The sequence below is a fragment of the Schistocerca americana genome, chromosome 2 (genome assembly GCF_021461395.2).
Source record: "Schistocerca americana isolate TAMUIC-IGC-003095 chromosome 2, iqSchAmer2.1, whole genome shotgun sequence".
NCBI lineage: Eukaryota > Metazoa > Arthropoda > Insecta > Orthoptera > Acrididae > Schistocerca > Schistocerca americana.
In genome coordinates this window covers 917,756,186-917,774,867 of record NC_060120.1, presented here as the reverse complement: position 1 = coordinate 917,774,867, position 18,682 = coordinate 917,756,186, and the positions used below count along the sequence as shown (strand labels likewise).

Sequence of the window (18,682 nt, the reverse complement as noted above, 5' to 3'; positions counted from 1 at the left end):
AAACACCGGAGTTATATCAAAAAATATGCCTAGCATTCGAAACCCTTTGTTTAACCCATCCATTACCTCACAGAGAAAAGAGGAAGTAGCATTTTCAGTTGTTAAATGATTTCTAAAGCTGGACTGTACATTTGATAGCAAATCATGTAGTATAAAATGACCAATTATCCTTACACACACAGCCTTTTCAATAACTTTATCACTGATGGCATAGAAATAGGCCTAAAATTGTCTACAGTATCCTTTTCTCCCTTTTTATTCAGCAGCTTTACTACTGAGTACTTTAACCGTTTGGGAAACTGACCATTCCTAAAGGAAAAATTACAAATATGGCTAAATACTGTAGTGCTTCGAGAATTTCCACATAAATTCTAGAACTACTCATCCTTCTACTGTCTTGAACACATGACATTTTAAAAATAAGTGTGAGAGAATGTACATACTGTGTGACACATGTTTGTGTGCGCAGGCTGGAAAGGAGTCATGAGCACAAGGTAGACGCAACGGACGAACGGCATCGACAAGTGTTTGCTGCTTGTGCCACAGAAGTCGTATTGGAAGAACAAGGAGTGTTTATGTATCTTATGGTGTTTTATAGTGTTGACTATTGTAATGAGTAAAAAGAACAATTGAAAAAATATTAATTATAATTAATGTGTTGGACTTGCTAGAAGCAATACGTGTTAATAAATTATGTGGCTGTAAAAACTATACTATTGTAAATGAATTTAATCAAGTCTAATGCTAGATGAATTGGTTGACTTGCAAACACCAAGACTAAACTAAAAGTATTCTCCGAGTATCCACTTATTTCATGGAGACAGAGAGAGAGAGAGAGAGAGAGAGAGAGAGAGAGAGAGAGAGAGTTATAAATCCTGTTAACCAGCAGTATTTTTTGGAGAAGAAGTTTTTTTGGAGGTCGGTGTGGTTGGCTATCCAGAGAAGAAGATCGGTTGTGCATACCACGTAAGTCAACTGATTTGAGAGAGGTGTGAATTTTGCGGGCAATACAATTTCGCATCACACTCCAGGTCGTCTAAAATGTTAGAACACAGGGCTAACATGTGCAACACAGTACTTTAATATTCTGCTAGGCACTCCATCCATCCATGAGAGTCATTAGTCTTCAGTGGTTTTATTATTGATTCAATCTCCCCCTTGTCTGTATCACAGAGGAGTATTTCAGTCATAATCTCGGAAAGGCATTTGCCAAGAAAGTTATATGATTCCCTGTAGAAACTAAATTTTTTTAAATTCACCAGCAATGTTCAGAAAATGATTGTTAAATATTGTACATATATCTGATTTATCAATAACAGAAATATTTTTACTATGAACTGACTTTATATCGTCGACCTTGTGCTGCTCACCAGACACTTCCTTCACAATTGACCATATGATTTTAATTTTATCGTGTGAAGTATCTATTCTATTTGAATACCACATACTCCTTCCTAATAACATTTTTAATCACCTAACAGCACTGTTTGTAATGGGCTACTGTAGCTTGAATGTGACTGCTTCTAATATTTTGATATAATTCCCGCTTTGTTCTACATGATATCCTTATCCCACTAGTCAGCCACCTGGACTGCCTATTACTGCTAGTATCCTATTTAGAATGTTCTAATGGAAAGCAACTCTCAAAGAGCATGAGAAACGTGTTAAGAAAAGCATTATATTTATCACCTATGTTATCGGCACTATAAACATCCTGCCACTCTTGTTCTTTGACGAGGTTTAAAAAACTCTCTATTGCTGTTGGATTAACTTTCCATTTATTTATTTTATTTATCTATTTCTTTTTGAATTTCAAGGATCCTTGATGTGAGTGTATGGATAGAATGTAGAACATGTCGGATTATCACATTAATAGCTACATGTAAATGGTCATGAGACTTACAATCTAAATCATATGTAAACAGATAAATGAGGTTCAAGTATTCAAATAACAACATAGATTATATTAGTAATAATTGTTAAATAAAGGATATGGCTAACAATCTAATTCATATAAGATGGACTGTCAACAATTGATGTACAGCCTTACCCAGTCAGAATAGAAAGAACTATTCAAAAGATACAGTTTTGGCTGTTTTTTGAATTTAGTCTTATCCCCAATCACTAATTTAACATAAATTGGAAATTCATTGTGTACTTTCATGCTTGAATAATGTACTCCTTTCTACATCATGCAGGGATTTGTTCATTTTTGGGAAGATCATGTTTACTTCTCGTATCATGATCATGATAGTCACTGTTTGACCTGTACATTGTATGATTAGTTTTCACAAAGTTCATTAGTGAAAAAATGTATTGGCATGGCTTGGTGAGGATCCACAGTTGTTTGAATAAATTTCTGCAAGAGCATCTAGGTTGCACTCTACCCATCCCCACTATCTACTCCATAAACTGAGTTGCCATCCCATAGCTCAGATACTACATATGTTATTGTATAAATTCATTAAGTTTAGAATTGTTGTCTGATCCATTATCTGTTACATGCATTACCGCCCTTAATATTTATTAAGCTCTTGCTAAAGCTGTTTGCTGAGAATCTAATGGTGTTTTCTTCCTAATATCCCAGTATCAGTGTCTGTGTTCTCTCTTGTGAGTGATTATGAATAATGGCTGGGGAGGCCATTTCTAAGTGGAAAAATTTTGTATTTTTATTTGTCTTGTCTGATTTTCTGGAAACACCCAAAATGTTTCCAGTGGGAATCTATAAATCCTAATTCTTATAAATTTGCTAACAGGCAACAGTATTTTGTATATATATGCTTTTATGTAGTTGCTTGAGCTATGATAAGACAGCCTGTTTGTGGTTCATAATCATCTGGAGTCAAAATTAGAATTCATCTCCCTAAGATGTGTTCATCAGGGTGAAGTAAATAAATATCCAGAGGTTATAAGCAATTTGTATGTATAAGTAATTAAAATACTAGTTTTCTTAGCCTTACAGGACTGTTCACCAGCTGACATTCTACAACTACATCTATACTCTAAAACCAAAGTGAAGTGCATAGCAAAAGGTAACATGGAATCCACATTCAACATCAGTTTATTTGCTTTTCTTGTTAATGTTATGAGTAGTTACTTGACTTCTTGTGCATCATTAATACATCTAGCACGTGGAAAGTTGTTCACATTGTAACAAAGAATATAATAATAATAATAATATTTTTAATAATAATAATAATAAACCCCGTGGAGGCCCGGGAAAAGAATAGGCCTCCGGTATCCTCTGCCAGTCGTAAAAGGCGACGAAAAGAACAAACCACTAATAGGGCTAACCCCCCTTTTAGTGTGATTACTTAGTTCAGGACAGAACTAAAGAAGCCTCAGACAAGCGCCATCATGGTTGGGGACGACGCTTGAACCCTATGCCCGCCCACAATGGTAACAACACTGCTAGCCAACTGGAAAATGATTTAAATCCAAATAGAGGTGTTTTACAGGATATGCTTCCTGCAACCACCCTAGAAGGAAAACAAAGACAGAGGATGAGATGGTCAGATGAAGTTAATCGACACCTCATGTTCTGTTATTACCAAGCAACAAACCTAGGAACCAACACAACTGGATACAGATCACAATTATACACAACATTTATTACCAGATACCCGGAATTAAAATTTTTAACAGAACAACGACTAGCTGATCAGATCCGTGTAATAATCAAAAATAACAGGATACCCCAGTCAGAATTAGAAAACATCAAACAACAAGTACAAGAAATACTGGAACAAAATAATGTGCAATCAGAAGAAGAAGAAAATACAGTAATGGACTCAAACATCACAGAGCAAACAAACAAAGACCAACACGCATCAATTAAACAATCAGAGGAAAACGAAATCTTAAGACAGCCACCAGAACAAGCACAAATAGAACACAAAGAGACACACGTGTTAGATATAGAAGAGAAATTTCAGCTGACATATATAGAATACAAAGACACAAATACAGACATCAGACCATTCTTGCATAGACCGCCAAATAACCCACAAGTCGAAACAACAATAAAAACTATCAACACAATCATACACAACAAAATAAATGAAAATACAACTATGGAAGAGTTACAACTACTGGTTTGTATAGGAGCACTCACTACACTAAATATACACACTAAGCAGAGATCAGAACAAACCAATACACAGATGAAACCCACAAAACCAGCATGGCAACACAGGCTACAGATCAGAATAGAAAAACTGAGAAAAGGCATCGGACAGCTAACACAATTTATAAGAAATGAAATATCAGACAAAAAACGAAAAAGGTTAGGTAAAATCTCACAACAAGAAGCAATAGAGCAATTAGATGAAAAGAAGCAGAAATTACAAGCATTGGCCAAACGACTTAGAAGATACAAAAAAAGTGAAAATAGAAGGAAACAAAACCAAACATTCAACACAAACCAAAAGAGATTTTACCAAACAATAGATAACACACACATTAAAACAGACAATCCACCAAACATAACAGACATGGAACACTTCTGGAGCAACATACGGTCAAACCCGGTACAACATAACAGGCATGCACGGTGGATACAAGCAGAAACAGACACATACAAGATGATACCACAAATGCCTGAAGTGATAATTTTGCAACATGAAGTCACCCGAGCAATTAATTCTACACACAATTGGAAATCCCCCGGAAATGATAAAATAGCAAATTACTGGCTAAAGAAGTTCACCTCAACACATTCACATCTAACTAAATTATTTAACAGTTACATTGCAGACCCATACACATTCCCTGATACACTTGCACATGGAATAACCTATCTGAAACCTAAAGATCAAGCAGACACAGCAAACCCAGCTAAATATCGCCCCATAACATGCCTACCAACAATCTACAAAATATTAACTTCAGTCATTACACAGAAATTAATGACACATACAACACAGAACAAAATTATAAATGAAGAACAAAAAGGCTGCTGCAAAGGAGCACGAGGATGTAAAGAGCAACTGATAATAGATACAGAGGTGACATTTCAAGCTAAAACTAAACAAAGGTCACTACACTACGCATACATTGATTACCAAAAAGCCTTTGATAGTGTACCCCACTCATGATTACTACAGATATTGGAAATATACAAAGTAGATCCTAAATTGATACAGTTTCTAAACATAATAATGAAAAACTGGAAAACCGCACTTAATATTCAAACAAATTCAGATAACATCACATCACAGCCAATACAGATTAAGCGTGGAATATACCAAGGAGACTCATTAAGTCCTTTCTGGTTCTGTCTTGCTCTGAACCCACTATCCAACATGCTAAATAATACAAATTATGGATATAATATTACTGGAACATACCCACACAAAATCACACATTTGCTATATATGGATGATCTAAAACTACTGGCAGCAACCAATCAACAACTCAACCAATTACTAAAGATAACAGAAGTATTCAGCAATGATATAAATATGGCTTTTGGAACAGACAAATGTAAGAAAAATTGCATAGTCAAGGGAAAACACACTAAACAAGAAGATTACATATTGAATAACCACAGTGACTCCATAGAAGCGATGGAAAAAACAGATGCCTATAAATATCTAGGATACAGACAAAAAATAGGAATAGATAATACAAATATTAAAGAAGAACTAAAAGAAAAATATAGACAAAGGCTAACAAAAATACTGAAAACAGAATTGACAGCAAGAAACAAGACAAAAGCTATAAATATTTATGCTATACCAATATTGACCTACTCATTTGGAGTAGTGAAATGGAGTAACACAGACCTAGAAGCACTCAATACACTTACACGTTCACAATGCCACAAATATAGAATACATCACATACATTCAGCAACAGAAAGATTCACATTAAGCAGAAAGGAAGGAGGACGGGGATTCATCGACATAAAAAACCTACATTATGGACAGGTAGACAATTTAAGAAAATTCTTTCTAGAACGAGCAGAAACTAGCAAAATACACAAAGCAATCACTCATATAAATACATCGGCTACACCACTGCAATTTCATAACCACCTTTACAACCCTTTAGATCATGTAACATCAGCAGATACGAAGAAAGTAAATTGGAAAAAGAAAACACTACATGGCAAGCACCCATATCATCTAACACAGCCACACCTCGATCAAGACGCATCCAACACATGGCTAAGAAAAGGCAATATATACAGTGAGACGGAAGGATTCATGATTGCAATACAGGATCAAACAATAAACACCAGATATTACAGCAAGCATATTATTAAAGATCCCAATACCACAACAGATAAATGCAGACTTTGCAAACAACATTTCAAGCTAAAACTAAACAAAGGTCGCTACACTACGCATACATTGATTACCAAAAAGATCACATAACAAGCGGATGTACAATACTAGCAAATACAGAATACCCCAGAAGACATGACAATGTAGCAAAAATAATACATCAACAACTTGCCATACAACATGAACTAATAAAACACATGTTCCCACATACAAGTATGCACCACAAAATGTACTGGAGAATGATGAATACAAATTATACTGGAACAGAACCATTATAACAGATAAAACAACACCACATAACAAACCTGACATCATACTCACCAATAAAAAGAAGAAATTAACACAACTAATCGAAATATCCATACCCAATACAACAAATATACAAAAGAAAACAGGAGAAAAAATTGAAAAATACATCCAACTGGCTGAGGAAGTCAAGGACATGTGGCATCAGAATAAAGTTGACATCATACCAATCATACTATCAACTACAGGAGTCATACCACACAATATCCACCATTACATCAATACAATACAGCTACATCCAAACTTATATATACAATTACAGAAATCCGTAATTATTGATACATGTTCAATTACCCGAAAGTTCCTAAATGCAATATAACATATACCGTACAGTTAAAAGGAAGTGACGCTTGATCAAGGTCCGCGTCACGTCCCATTTTTAACCAGACTTAACGTCTGAGAAAGTAAAGAAGTAATAATAACAATAAGAGGAAGAAGTTGCCAGCCAGAAATACATAGTAATAATATTAATTCAAAAGAGTCTCATTGGTGTCCACCAAGATTGATTCAAGTTTTTACTAACAATAACTTAAAATCTGCCACCCTCTTACTGTGTACTATTGTCCAGAGCCTGACAAACCCAAGTTTCTTAACAAGGTGTTACTCAACTGGGACATGATATAAGTGTAATCAGAATAAATGGCTCCAGGAAGCAAGAGAAGAATACATGATTGGTGAATGAGTGTGAAGCAGCTGTTGAGTCTAGAAGAAAAATGCAGATCTGACAGACAACTAAGAAATAAAAGAAACTGAAAATATGTGAGACAATGAGAACAATAACTGCCAAAATAATAAAAAATGCCTGGAGAACCAAGTGGAATGAAAAGTTGGGAGACACCAATGGTGCACTTAAAAATTAAGTACGAGCATTCCACAATTAGACAATTTTTTTCACTTGTGGCTTTTTTTAAGATAACAGTTAATACAATAATACTTATTTAAAGAAACAAGTATTAAAATTGCATTAATTAAAGAAACAAATAGTAAAATTACAAATTACCTTTATACGGACTGAACTTGCACCAAAAAGATATTTCGAGTTTACTTTATAATAGCTGATATAACCTAGCTGCACATAATCAACAAACTCTGCAGATGAGTATGACTGTGTATTTTTATTATAGCTGCAGATGGAATTTGTAATCCTCTTGTGCACTAAAAAGAAAGAAATATAATCAATACTAAAAATATAATGCAATCAAAGTCAGAGTGTAAAATCTTATTAAGTTCACTGTTTCTTCACTTTCTAAGTTCTAATAAGGAATTCATGATCAAGAACTAAGAAATAATATACTTGGGAAAGAAGGTGTTATAAATAGATCAGCAGTAAAAGTTTATGAGGTACAAATTGACTGTTAATTTACCTTTCTTTAAGCTTGTATCAAGAGCATTGAGATCAAGTTTTTCAGTTCTGGTAGTTGGCATCGTATAAGTAATTACATCTTCTTGTGACAGAACAAGTGACTGAACACGGTCTGCCCCACTTGTTACCATATACCGAAATGCAACATCTGAAGAAACAGAAAACAAACATAAATGCTCTATACTTGTCATTTAGGAAGATAAAGTGAATCAGTGAAGCAGTTTCATACTTCCATAATGTTCTACAATACAACATAAAAATCATAACAAACAGGAAAATTATAAAAATACTTTTTTCTTTAAAGGAGAATCTGGTTGTTTTAAATGCTCTGTAGTCAATTTCCTGAGTGACTCTACCTTTTCATAGCAGTGGCTCTCTAATACAAGTCATTGGATAAAGGCCACCTGTTCACTGCTCACTGTACTACTACCTTCAGCTACAAGCATTTATGCTGCCCTGGCAAATGGTATCTACACACGACCTGTTAGATAATCGGCCTTTGCTCATCTCACAGAATCCAATAAAGACTTCTTTGGTGTACCAATAATCCATTTATCTGGCTACATGTCCCATCCATCTCCATTCTATTTTCACACAATGATCATAGCTACTTTGTCCATACCAGTCATTCTTTTAATCCATATGTATGCTTCCCTCCTTCTCCCAGTAATTCCTAAAATGCATATATCTGATGCTTGCACGCCAACACTGGTTTTCCAATGGTTTTCACAATAAAAGTCTATATCTCTTTGCCTTAATTAAAACTGATAATACACTGAAATTGTAAGCTTTTTCTTTATGACACACGTGGAGCTTTGTTTTGAAAACCCTGTTTCATTTACTAAAAGTAGCTTGGGCTATTCTCACTCTTCTGTTTTCTTGCTGTCTGCTGGTAGTTTAATTTCCACTATCTAAAATACAAACAAATTGTTGACTGGTCCTACGGTTTCATTGTTAATTTGTTCTCTTTCTTTTCAATATGTTGGTTATTAACTGTTTTAGTCTGATTACAAATGACTTTCAGACATGCTTTGAAGCTTCTGTAGTCAAGTTTTTCTGTTTGTTGTTGAACTTCATCTGCAGAAGAGCCAATCAATACAGTATCAAAAAATATCATTCAAATATGTCCCATTAACCCATATACTTCCTTCTGAAAAAAACTCCTCTACAAAATAATCCTCTATGTCCACTGGGAATAGTTTTGCTCATATTTGTCTTTCAGCACTGGAATTTTCACTACCATAATGAATTTTGATGTGAGATGTAGCAATGACCCATATCTCTTTTGGTATATTCAGATTGCCTGGCTCATTGTCTTGTTTCTCAAGGGCTGTCAGTACAAATTACACTGAAACTGAAGCAAAAACCTTTTTGAAACCTATAAATCCAAACGAAAGTAGTAATTCGTAACCATCAGTTATAATTCATACTCAGTACTCCAGTCTATAAGTTTGTTAACACTTTGCAAATGGTCCATTGTGCTAATATCCATTTCCAGAACCAGATTTTTACCACTGTCTTGATATTTCTGGATCAAAAGTAATGTTAATACTTTACTTTCCATGTAATAACAGGTACCTAATAATCAAACTGTAGTATAACCAAATGTCAACAACCAATAAAAGTTACAATCTTTCACCTGTCTTGTTTACAACCCTTTTCCTTAGCAAAAAATATAGGAGATAAACTAGGGCTTGCCTTCAGTCCGTATGAGGGAACAGACCAAGAAAAGTTTATCAGATGAACAACAAATAAGTTTAACATTCTACAAGCAGAGGCATGGGATGATACAAGCTTGAATAGTATGAATAAACTAGAAGAGAAAAATGGAGATGGTGAAATTAGTGTGGCTTAGCTAAGTGAAGTGGGAGGAAGGCTCAGGTGATTACAGCACAACAGCAACAGCATTATCTATGGTATTGCAATTTCATTAATCAGAAGGCAGGCTATGGAATAAGTAACTTTTACCAACATAATGACTAAACTAATCTTCTTGGGATTAATCTGAAGCCAGTGTCAACCAACATTTTATGAATTTAAATGTTCACATCTAAAGCTGATCATGAAATAGACAGAATTAAAAAAAAATTAGAAACTAATAATATTTGTTAAGAAGCTCATGAAATTTTGGGTGAACTGACAGATGTTAGTATATTGCTGTCATGGCATTTCTGTTTTGGTGCAGAGTCTTCTGACCATCCTCAGGTGTATACTGTAAATAGTTCACTAAGTTCCCATATTTAAGACCCCCACCAGTAGAATATCCAGTGGTCACTGGGTGTGCATTACTTTGAGTGGGTGTACTGCTACTGCAGATCTCTGCATTGCTCTGACCAGTCTCCATGATGAAAGTTTGCCTCCTCAACATCAGATTGATTGTCTTCACAAGGGAAAACTACAAAATTGTGATAATACGAGAGAAGGAAAGTTGCTATTCACCATATAGCAGAGATGCTGAGCCGCGATAGCCACAATAAAAACATTCACACAATGAGATGTGTGTGCAAGTTGTGCTTGCATAAGTGTGTGTGTGCATGTGTGTATGTGTGTCTACTGCTGAAAAAGGCCTTAATGGCCGAAAGCTATGATTGTGTGAATCTTTTTATTGCGCCTATCGCGGCTCAGCGTCTCCGCTATATGGTGTGTAGCAACTTTCCTTCTCTTGTATTGTTACATTCCATCCTACAAAATTGTGATGTTACACAGAGCACAAAGTTTTTCTATCAGAAGATCCATACAGTATTTAACAGTAACTCACCATCCTGATTGATAAGGGCCTCAGACAGTCATATTTCCACTGATTCACTGATAATGGAGGATAAACATCCTATAGTGTTGGTAATCTGAACAGTATAATAGTGGCAGGAAAGAGAGGCAAACTAATTGGAGCTGATAAATGAACATGGAGAGAAGCTTTTGCAGTATTGTAATGGCTTCCAACTACTTGTAGTGAACGCCCATCTCAGAACTACAAGATAAGAAGATGTTGCGTGACACGGAAAGATATTATTGTTAGACAAAGATTTACTCAGAGAAGGAAGGCCAATAGCAGTAACCAGAAAACTCTAGGACAGGCTAGATTTGATCGGTAACTACACATGTGGCAAACTATACCTGAACCATGGTAGCTTGCTTAGCCAAGTTCTGTCACTGGCTGAGCCCGCATGAACTGCTTTTCACACTCATGGCAGTGCTCTTCACTCCTGTGCTTTAACACCTTCAAGCCGCTATCGACACTGTCTTCTGATGGAGATATTAAATTGCTACCTCCTGAAATCAATGCATAGGGCTGAAAATGTGTCAGAATCGGCAGCAAGTGATGGGTGGAGTGGCATCAGACAGAACAATCAGTTTGGGGCTGGCCCCACCCAGAGGCCCAAGCCAGAATGATTGTAGCACAGGTGGCAAAATTCCCATGGCAGTAGACTGCTCTGGTGCCATGGGGTAAGACAATGTTGGGATGGAGGGAGTGGTTCCGTCTCCATGCACTCCCAAACTGTGAACCCCTTACCCACCCACCAGCAAGTGGGGGCATGAGGGCAGAGGACGTACTAATGTGTAAGAAGCATGTGGAGAGGTTGAGAGATCCATCTGGCAGTGACCTTGTTGTATGTTCTGGGGGTCAGAAGCAAACATGAGGGTGGGGATGCTGATTGTGACAGCAGTCATGGCTGTAGTGATGGGTGAGGCAGGTGTTTCTGGCCAAAATGTCAAACAGCTGACTTCCCCCATGGCCTATGATGAAACTTTGCATCCAACCTGGATGCCAGCTGAATGTGTGTGCCCACACACAGGGGGCCTACACAAAGGTGGGCCCATATGGAGGATGAGCATGCTCGCACCGAGCAGGATTTTGGCTGGGCTGATCCTGTTGACAGGAGTGAATCTATATGTCACAAGGAAGCTGTACAAGGCATCCTTGCTCAATGATGCTTGCAAGGCCTTCTGCATCTGGGTCTTGAATGTGTGGACCATCAGCTCAGCCTCCATGGTGGAGGTAGGGTGAAAAGGGGTGGTGGCCACCCTTCTGGTGATGGAAAGCCTCGAATTGAGTTGACATAAATTGAGTCCTGTTGTCCAGGACCAGCGTTGTGAATGATAAGCACGGCTGTTATATTTTAAATATTTTAATATTGAGGAAAGGATTCAGCTTTCCAGATTTCTGTAGGCTTTTCTCCTGCCAACAATTTTCTTTCAAAAAGAATTAGCCAAGCCTTGATTCTTCGACTTAGTGTTTGAATTTAAAGGTTGATGATCAATATTGTTATGGAATGCAGTACATAAGGAATACATGCTAAAACACAAGGCTGAGTTAAGACGAGACTGATTTATAAGTGGCACAAGAAAAGGTGTCAGCTCGACCCTTTCATCACATATTGGCTCAGTCCAGAACACTTAAAGCTGACTGTCCTGTTGTTCCATTGCTGCTGCAACCTAGCAGTAGTTGTATCATGATTGTGCAGTGAAGCTAAATATTGCAAGTTGTGTTGACACTGCCAATTGTGGATTATGTCAGTATTTCCTCTCTCACGTCTTCCCTCTCCACAAGGGCCTAAAATATTCCCTTAATTCTGTCACCACCCATTGTTTGAACTGACTGCCTTTTGTGCCACTTATTGCTCATACAGTCACATCAGATGTCTATAAGAAGAAAACAGAATGAAGTTAAGTGATAGGTCAAGTAAGAACGTAGTATCGAGATAAACCGTGCTAGGAAGAACTATAAAATCAGGGAATTTTTCGTACTGATCTTATGGTTTTTTCACAGGAGCAGCATCAGTTTTGAGTTTCATACAAGACATTGCCAAAATCAATTCAGACCAGTACCAGTACAAGGAGGATACGCTCCAGTATTGAGTTTCATAGATGACATAGTGAGTTTAGCCAAATGTAAAGAAGACTTCATATAACTGTTCGCCTATTTACCACATATTTTTCTGTCATGGTTCAACAAAACTGAATAAGGGTAAGTAGTCAAATATTTCTCATGTCTCAGAAGCAAGTTTACATGTCCAACATATGTTTGAAATATTTTATTTTGCTTTCTTGCTTTTATCTTTCTAACAAGTATTATGGAGAAATACTACATTGATGCTGGATAAAGAACAGAAAATAATAATCTCCTATAAAAAGAATTCTGTTCATTATTATATTTTATCTTCAACGTAGTTGAGGTTCAGTCAGACAGAAATGAAGTGTAATATGCAATGTAATATTGCATACTCTTCTATACTATTACATGTACAATGTAATATTGTATACTATTCTATACTATTACATACAAATATACAAATAGGGTTAGAGCTCAGAACAAAAGTACTGAAAATGCCTTCTTTGTACTCAGTTACCATTTACCTGGCATATTATTCCAGAAATTATTGACTGCCTGTTGAGCTGCATTCAGATCTGAATCACTTATGCTGACAGCACCATTAGGCACAAACAAAACTACAGGAGCTGGTCCTCCTGCTGATCCAGTCTCTTTCCATTCATCAAACATGTTTTGGAAGAACGACTTGATGTGAGTCTCCAAAAGTGTACGGAGTTGAAATCCAGTATCCCCTGTGAACAGAGAGTACCACATTTGATTTAAGAAAGAATTAAACAATTCAAATAAAACATTTTCCTCAACACAGGCAGGAATATGGTAAGTGGTGGTGGTTAGTGTTTAACGTCCCGTCGACAACGAGGTCATTAGAGACGGAGCTCATGCTCGGGTTAGGGAAGGATTGGGAAGGAAATCGGCCGTGCCCTTTCAAAGGAACCATCCCGGCATTTGCCTGAAGCAATTTAGGGAAATCACGGAAAACCTAAATCAGGATGGTTGGAGACGGGATTGAACCGTCGTCCTCCCGAATGCGAGTCCAGTGTGCTAACCACTGCGCCACCTCGCTCGGTCAGGAATATGGTAAGTCTGAAGTCTGTATGCATGTAAAAAACACATCTGTTACATAGTGACACTAAGAGAACAACAAATTAGGATGCCAGCTCATTATTCTGGGTACCAGTTACCACATTATTTATTAAATGCTTGGCTTCATTTACTAATAAAATGAACAATTTCATTCAACACTGGTGTACTGCACTTTTCAAAGAAAATCATTTCACAATGTTCTCATGCATTTCTCCCTTTCTCCATGAAAAAGTTATTTATAATTAGAAAGAACGTAGGCTTTAAAGAACAACATCAGTTCCATCATGGTATTATTTTAAAACAATACTTTATTAAGTAGTAGTAACTTTCAAGAATTCCTGATTCTCAGGTACATAAAAGATATTGATACATCATCATTGTGAGGCACATAAAACAGAAATCACATTGTCATGCACAATAACACATAGGATGTTCGACAGTCTACATATCCTTGGAATGTTTATCCACATACCACAAATACATACAACTATTTGAAGTTCCACTACATCTGTTCAAGTGTGTGTGGAAAAGTTTCCTGTGTCCACTTGTACACATGTTCCATAACTGCAAATGGCTGTGAGTATATGTGGTTTGTTGATACATAAGCCAAGTTTGTGTGCACTGAGGACCACGATATAATATGTAACTGTGCATGACATACGATTTCAGTTTTATATTTCTTACAAGGATAATGTATACAAATTTGTTATGCACATGAGAATGAGTAAATCTTGTAATTAGCTAGCAGAATGGTTAGTAAAGTATCATTTTAAAATAAGAGCCTAGTGTAAATTATGTTGTTCATTAAATTTATCGAGGTTATGGTGCCCATCCAGAAGAAATAAAATAAAAAGAAAAGGACTTAATGTACATCACAAAGGAAATAGGGAGATCCTCACTTAGTTTTTGGTATGTCTGAATCACTTTTGCAAGATTCTTGGACTTAATTGATTCTTATGTAGTACTGTCACATCATACAAGTTCTCGTAAGCATCAACAACAAACCTAAAAAAGGAATGTCTGTGTGTGCATATGAGGTGGAATCCAAAATTTTCAGGAGTGGTGCTGGCTTCTGGAAAGTAGGAGTAGTACTTTGCACTGCTAGGTGGCAAGAGCTGCATACCTGATGAGTCAGTGTGTGGAGTGGCATTCAGCTGGGAGGATGTGTTTCGTGTCCACAGTGATTTCCATAATACTCTATGTTTGGTTGCATGGCAATTTTACAATGGATCCGCAAACAGAACAGTGCATGTGTATCAAATTCTGTGTGAATCTCAGGAAAAGTGCTACAAAGACCCTTGCAATGATTCAACTGGATTTACGGCTATGACCCAGAGACAAAGCAACAATCGTCCCAGTGGAAGAGCCCAGGCTCTCCAAGACCCAAAAAAGCGAGACAGGTGCAGAGCAAAGTGAAGAGCATGATCATTGTTTTCTTTGATACCAAGGGAATTGTGCACAAACAATTCATCCCAAGCTCATTTGCATTCTACCATTGCTATCTAATGCTTTAGGATACACAGTTCATGAACAGCTTACAAATTACGTAACATCAAATAATCTTCTAGATGAATACTAGTCTGTTTTCCAGGGAAAACACAGCAAGACAATTGTACTTATGAAAGGGACTAACAAACCGAAACAAGCTATGGATGAACACGAGGTGACTATTATGTGCTTATTGGAATTCAGCAAAACTTTCAGCATTGTCAACATTGATATTCTACTTACTAAACTGAAAAGTCAAAATTTTTCTTCATTTGTGAATAATTATCATGGTTAAGTGCTGATAAGCACAGTGATTATCATACCCTGTGTTTGCTCTGCCATCTTCTCATTTGTTGCACTCCCTCTTTACCTTCTGCCCTTACGCTACTATCTGAACAGCTCAGCAGAAATACTCATTTTCTACAAAGCAAAATCCTCTCACTGCCATGTTCTCTAACTTTGTAACATTCTTTCTCAAAATATTAGAGAAATTAAAATCCTTCCAAACTTCAACAGACAGCTAATAGCCCATCTTCTATCACTATAGCTATCTCTTCCACACACCTGTCTGCAGCTTACTCTCATCTACCCTCCCTTCGACACCACTTTTCCCTTCCCCATATCTACCTGTTGAAATTCTGTTCTTTTCTAACAGCCATTGCCACTTTCATTTCAATATTATCCTCTTTCATTATCCCTTCCACTTCTTATAATACCAATCAAGGCTTCAAATGTGTTATATTTTACCATTATTATTATTATTATTATTATTATTGCCAATTATTATTTTTATTTATACTGAAAATTGTCCGCCGCTCATTGTCTCGCGGTAGCATACTCTCTTCCCAAGCACAGGGTCCTGAGTCCAATTCCCGGCGAGGTCAGGGATTTTCAGCTGCCCCAAGATGACTGGGTATTGTTGTGTCATCTTCATCATCATCATTCATGCCCATTATGGTCAGAGGAAGGCAACAGCAAACCACCTCCATTAGGACCTTGCCTAGTACGTCGGTGCGGGTCTCCCGCATTGTTCCCCTACGCTCTGTCAAGAAGCATGGGATTTCACTTCCATTCGATACTGAAAATTATTATTATTGTGGTAGTAATGCAATAAGTAATCAATATAATTCTTAATGTCCCATTATTTTATTGCTACTATTAGCATTATTATAATTATTATTAAACAATGGAAACTCCAGGTTGGAATATCAACAAAGCAAGTAAAAGATAGATTGCTACTTACCGTAAAGATGTCACATTAATTTGCAGACAGACACTCTGGTCTGAGCTGCCACAGATGGCAGATGCGAATGAACGTGTGTGTGTGTGTGTGTGTGTGTGTGTGTGTGTGTGTGTGTGTGTATTTCTTTTTGTGACTTTTTATTATTGCCAATTATTATTTTTATTAATGACACAAATTATCATTACTGTGATTGTCATATAATATTTTTTGTTCCTTTTAGATTAATAGAGGGCCTTAGGGCACTAATCTGCTGAGGCTAAATAAACAATAAAATAAAAAATTAAATAAATTCAATATTGGCTGTAGAACTGGCTGTGATAATAGCAATAGGCATTCTACAACTACTTCAAGAGGTTGATGTCATCTAGAATCACTAAAAATGTGTAGCCAGCTGTTACGAACACTCAAGTAAAAGTTCCATTTTTCTTACTTCTCTAAAATTTCATTCTCCTTCACATCACTTTCTTAGCCAGTGTGAGCCTCGGCAGTGGATTTTTTTAATCATCTACACTCAACAGCAGCACATAAGAGACACTATACAAACTCAGGAAAGAGAAGGAACCACTATGTGCAAAGAAAAAAAAAGCCTCCCAACAAAGTAGCTGGCTGAAGGTACTCCTTGGAGTGTCCTAGACAACAATGCTTTTTATCTTCCATTTTTGTAAGTCATAATGACATCTGGCAAAGTTTCAGTGCCAGTGGATTAAGACTGTATAAGATACAGACCTGCATAGTGTAATATTAATACTGTTAAGAATTGCATTATATGATACACAAAAGGATCAGTTGAAACAATGGAAAATCCAGGACGGAATAATTACAATATTATGAAGAGGACAGTTGCTACTCACCATATGCTGGAGATGCTGAGTTGAAGATAAGCACAACAGAAAGACTCATTTCCCTTTATATATAGAGATTAAGTATAGTTTCAGAAAACATTTTTCACATAATTCATCCTTCAGAAGTAATAATATTAGAATAATTTTGTGGATGTGGTTGTGTACAGCTTTAATGAGTGTTAATAACTGTGTCATGCATATATACAGCTTATCAGCAAATCAAGGCTGGTAACATTTCTGATGTTCATGTTCAGTATGCTTTGTTACTGTTTTCTAGTATCCACATTTAGAAGCTGGTTCACTGATTTCAACCGTTTTTCGGAACCTAATAGCTTTTTGTTCAATGTCTCGTGTAGATTTTGAGAAACATATTCATGTAATGTCTACTGGATTATCTTGAATAGCCTGACAAGACAGTAAACCAGCCACATAAACTCTGGTTTTCTGACCTACAGAGTATTAACAGACAGTGAACATTTCTGTGCTCAGATTGCAACACATCTTGTGTTGAATCTGCAATCTGGAACGTGGATAAGTGTCTAACTCTCAACCACGAAGTTTAGGCTAGCTTTCATATAAAGTCTTATCATAATTTTAATGAGGTTCTTCACATATTAAATTCATTTGCAATTACATCAGAGTTTACAACATTCATTTGGCGTCACCTCATAAGCTGCACAATGTGCATCTAACTTTGACTTACAAAAGACAACTACTCACATATAGCTGACTGATGTGTGACACATAGAAATGCACAACAGAAAACAATATTAACACTAGTATTCAGGCTCTTATTCTTTCTGTGGTAGACATCCACACATTCACACACAGCCACATACACACCCAAACATACATTCTTGCAGGCCCTGCAAGGCAATGTTGTTCTCTAAAGTCAACTGATGACAGAACAATATCATCATCTGAGGATTCTAAGGCACCATTACAGAAACGTGCAAATAAACACATTATGACTGTAGTTAGAAATTCTCTCTCAATGTTGGCTCAAGCAAAAATGCAACCTCATGTAGATAGAAATTCCAGTAGCAGCAGTGTTAGTTGACATAGTGATGTATCACAAACTGGAGCAAAAACAAGGAAATCCTGCACTGACTGTTTCTGCAGTCACAGCTCATGCAATTGTTTTCAGAGCAATGCTATGTGTTTTGAGTTCAATAAATGTGAGCGTGTGGCTGCAGTCTGTCAAAGTTACCCTTGGACTTCACGACAGTGCATAAC

General features: G+C 36.6%; 1 protein-coding gene across 1 annotated transcript in view; it reads right to left on the bottom strand.

The window, feature by feature from the left end:
• LOC124595663 overlaps window positions 1–18,682 on the bottom strand; it is a 172,194-nt gene that overhangs the window by 15,781 nt on the left and 137,731 nt on the right. The window contains exons 12-14 of the mRNA XM_047134507.1: window positions 13,315–13,521; window positions 7,961–8,107; window positions 7,597–7,751 (exon numbers count right to left, since the gene is read on the bottom strand). Coding sequence (XP_046990463.1) covers window positions 7,597–7,751; window positions 7,961–8,107; window positions 13,315–13,521 — 509 coding nt within the window. The remainder of the gene's footprint in view (window positions 1–7,596; window positions 7,752–7,960; window positions 8,108–13,314; window positions 13,522–18,682) is intronic.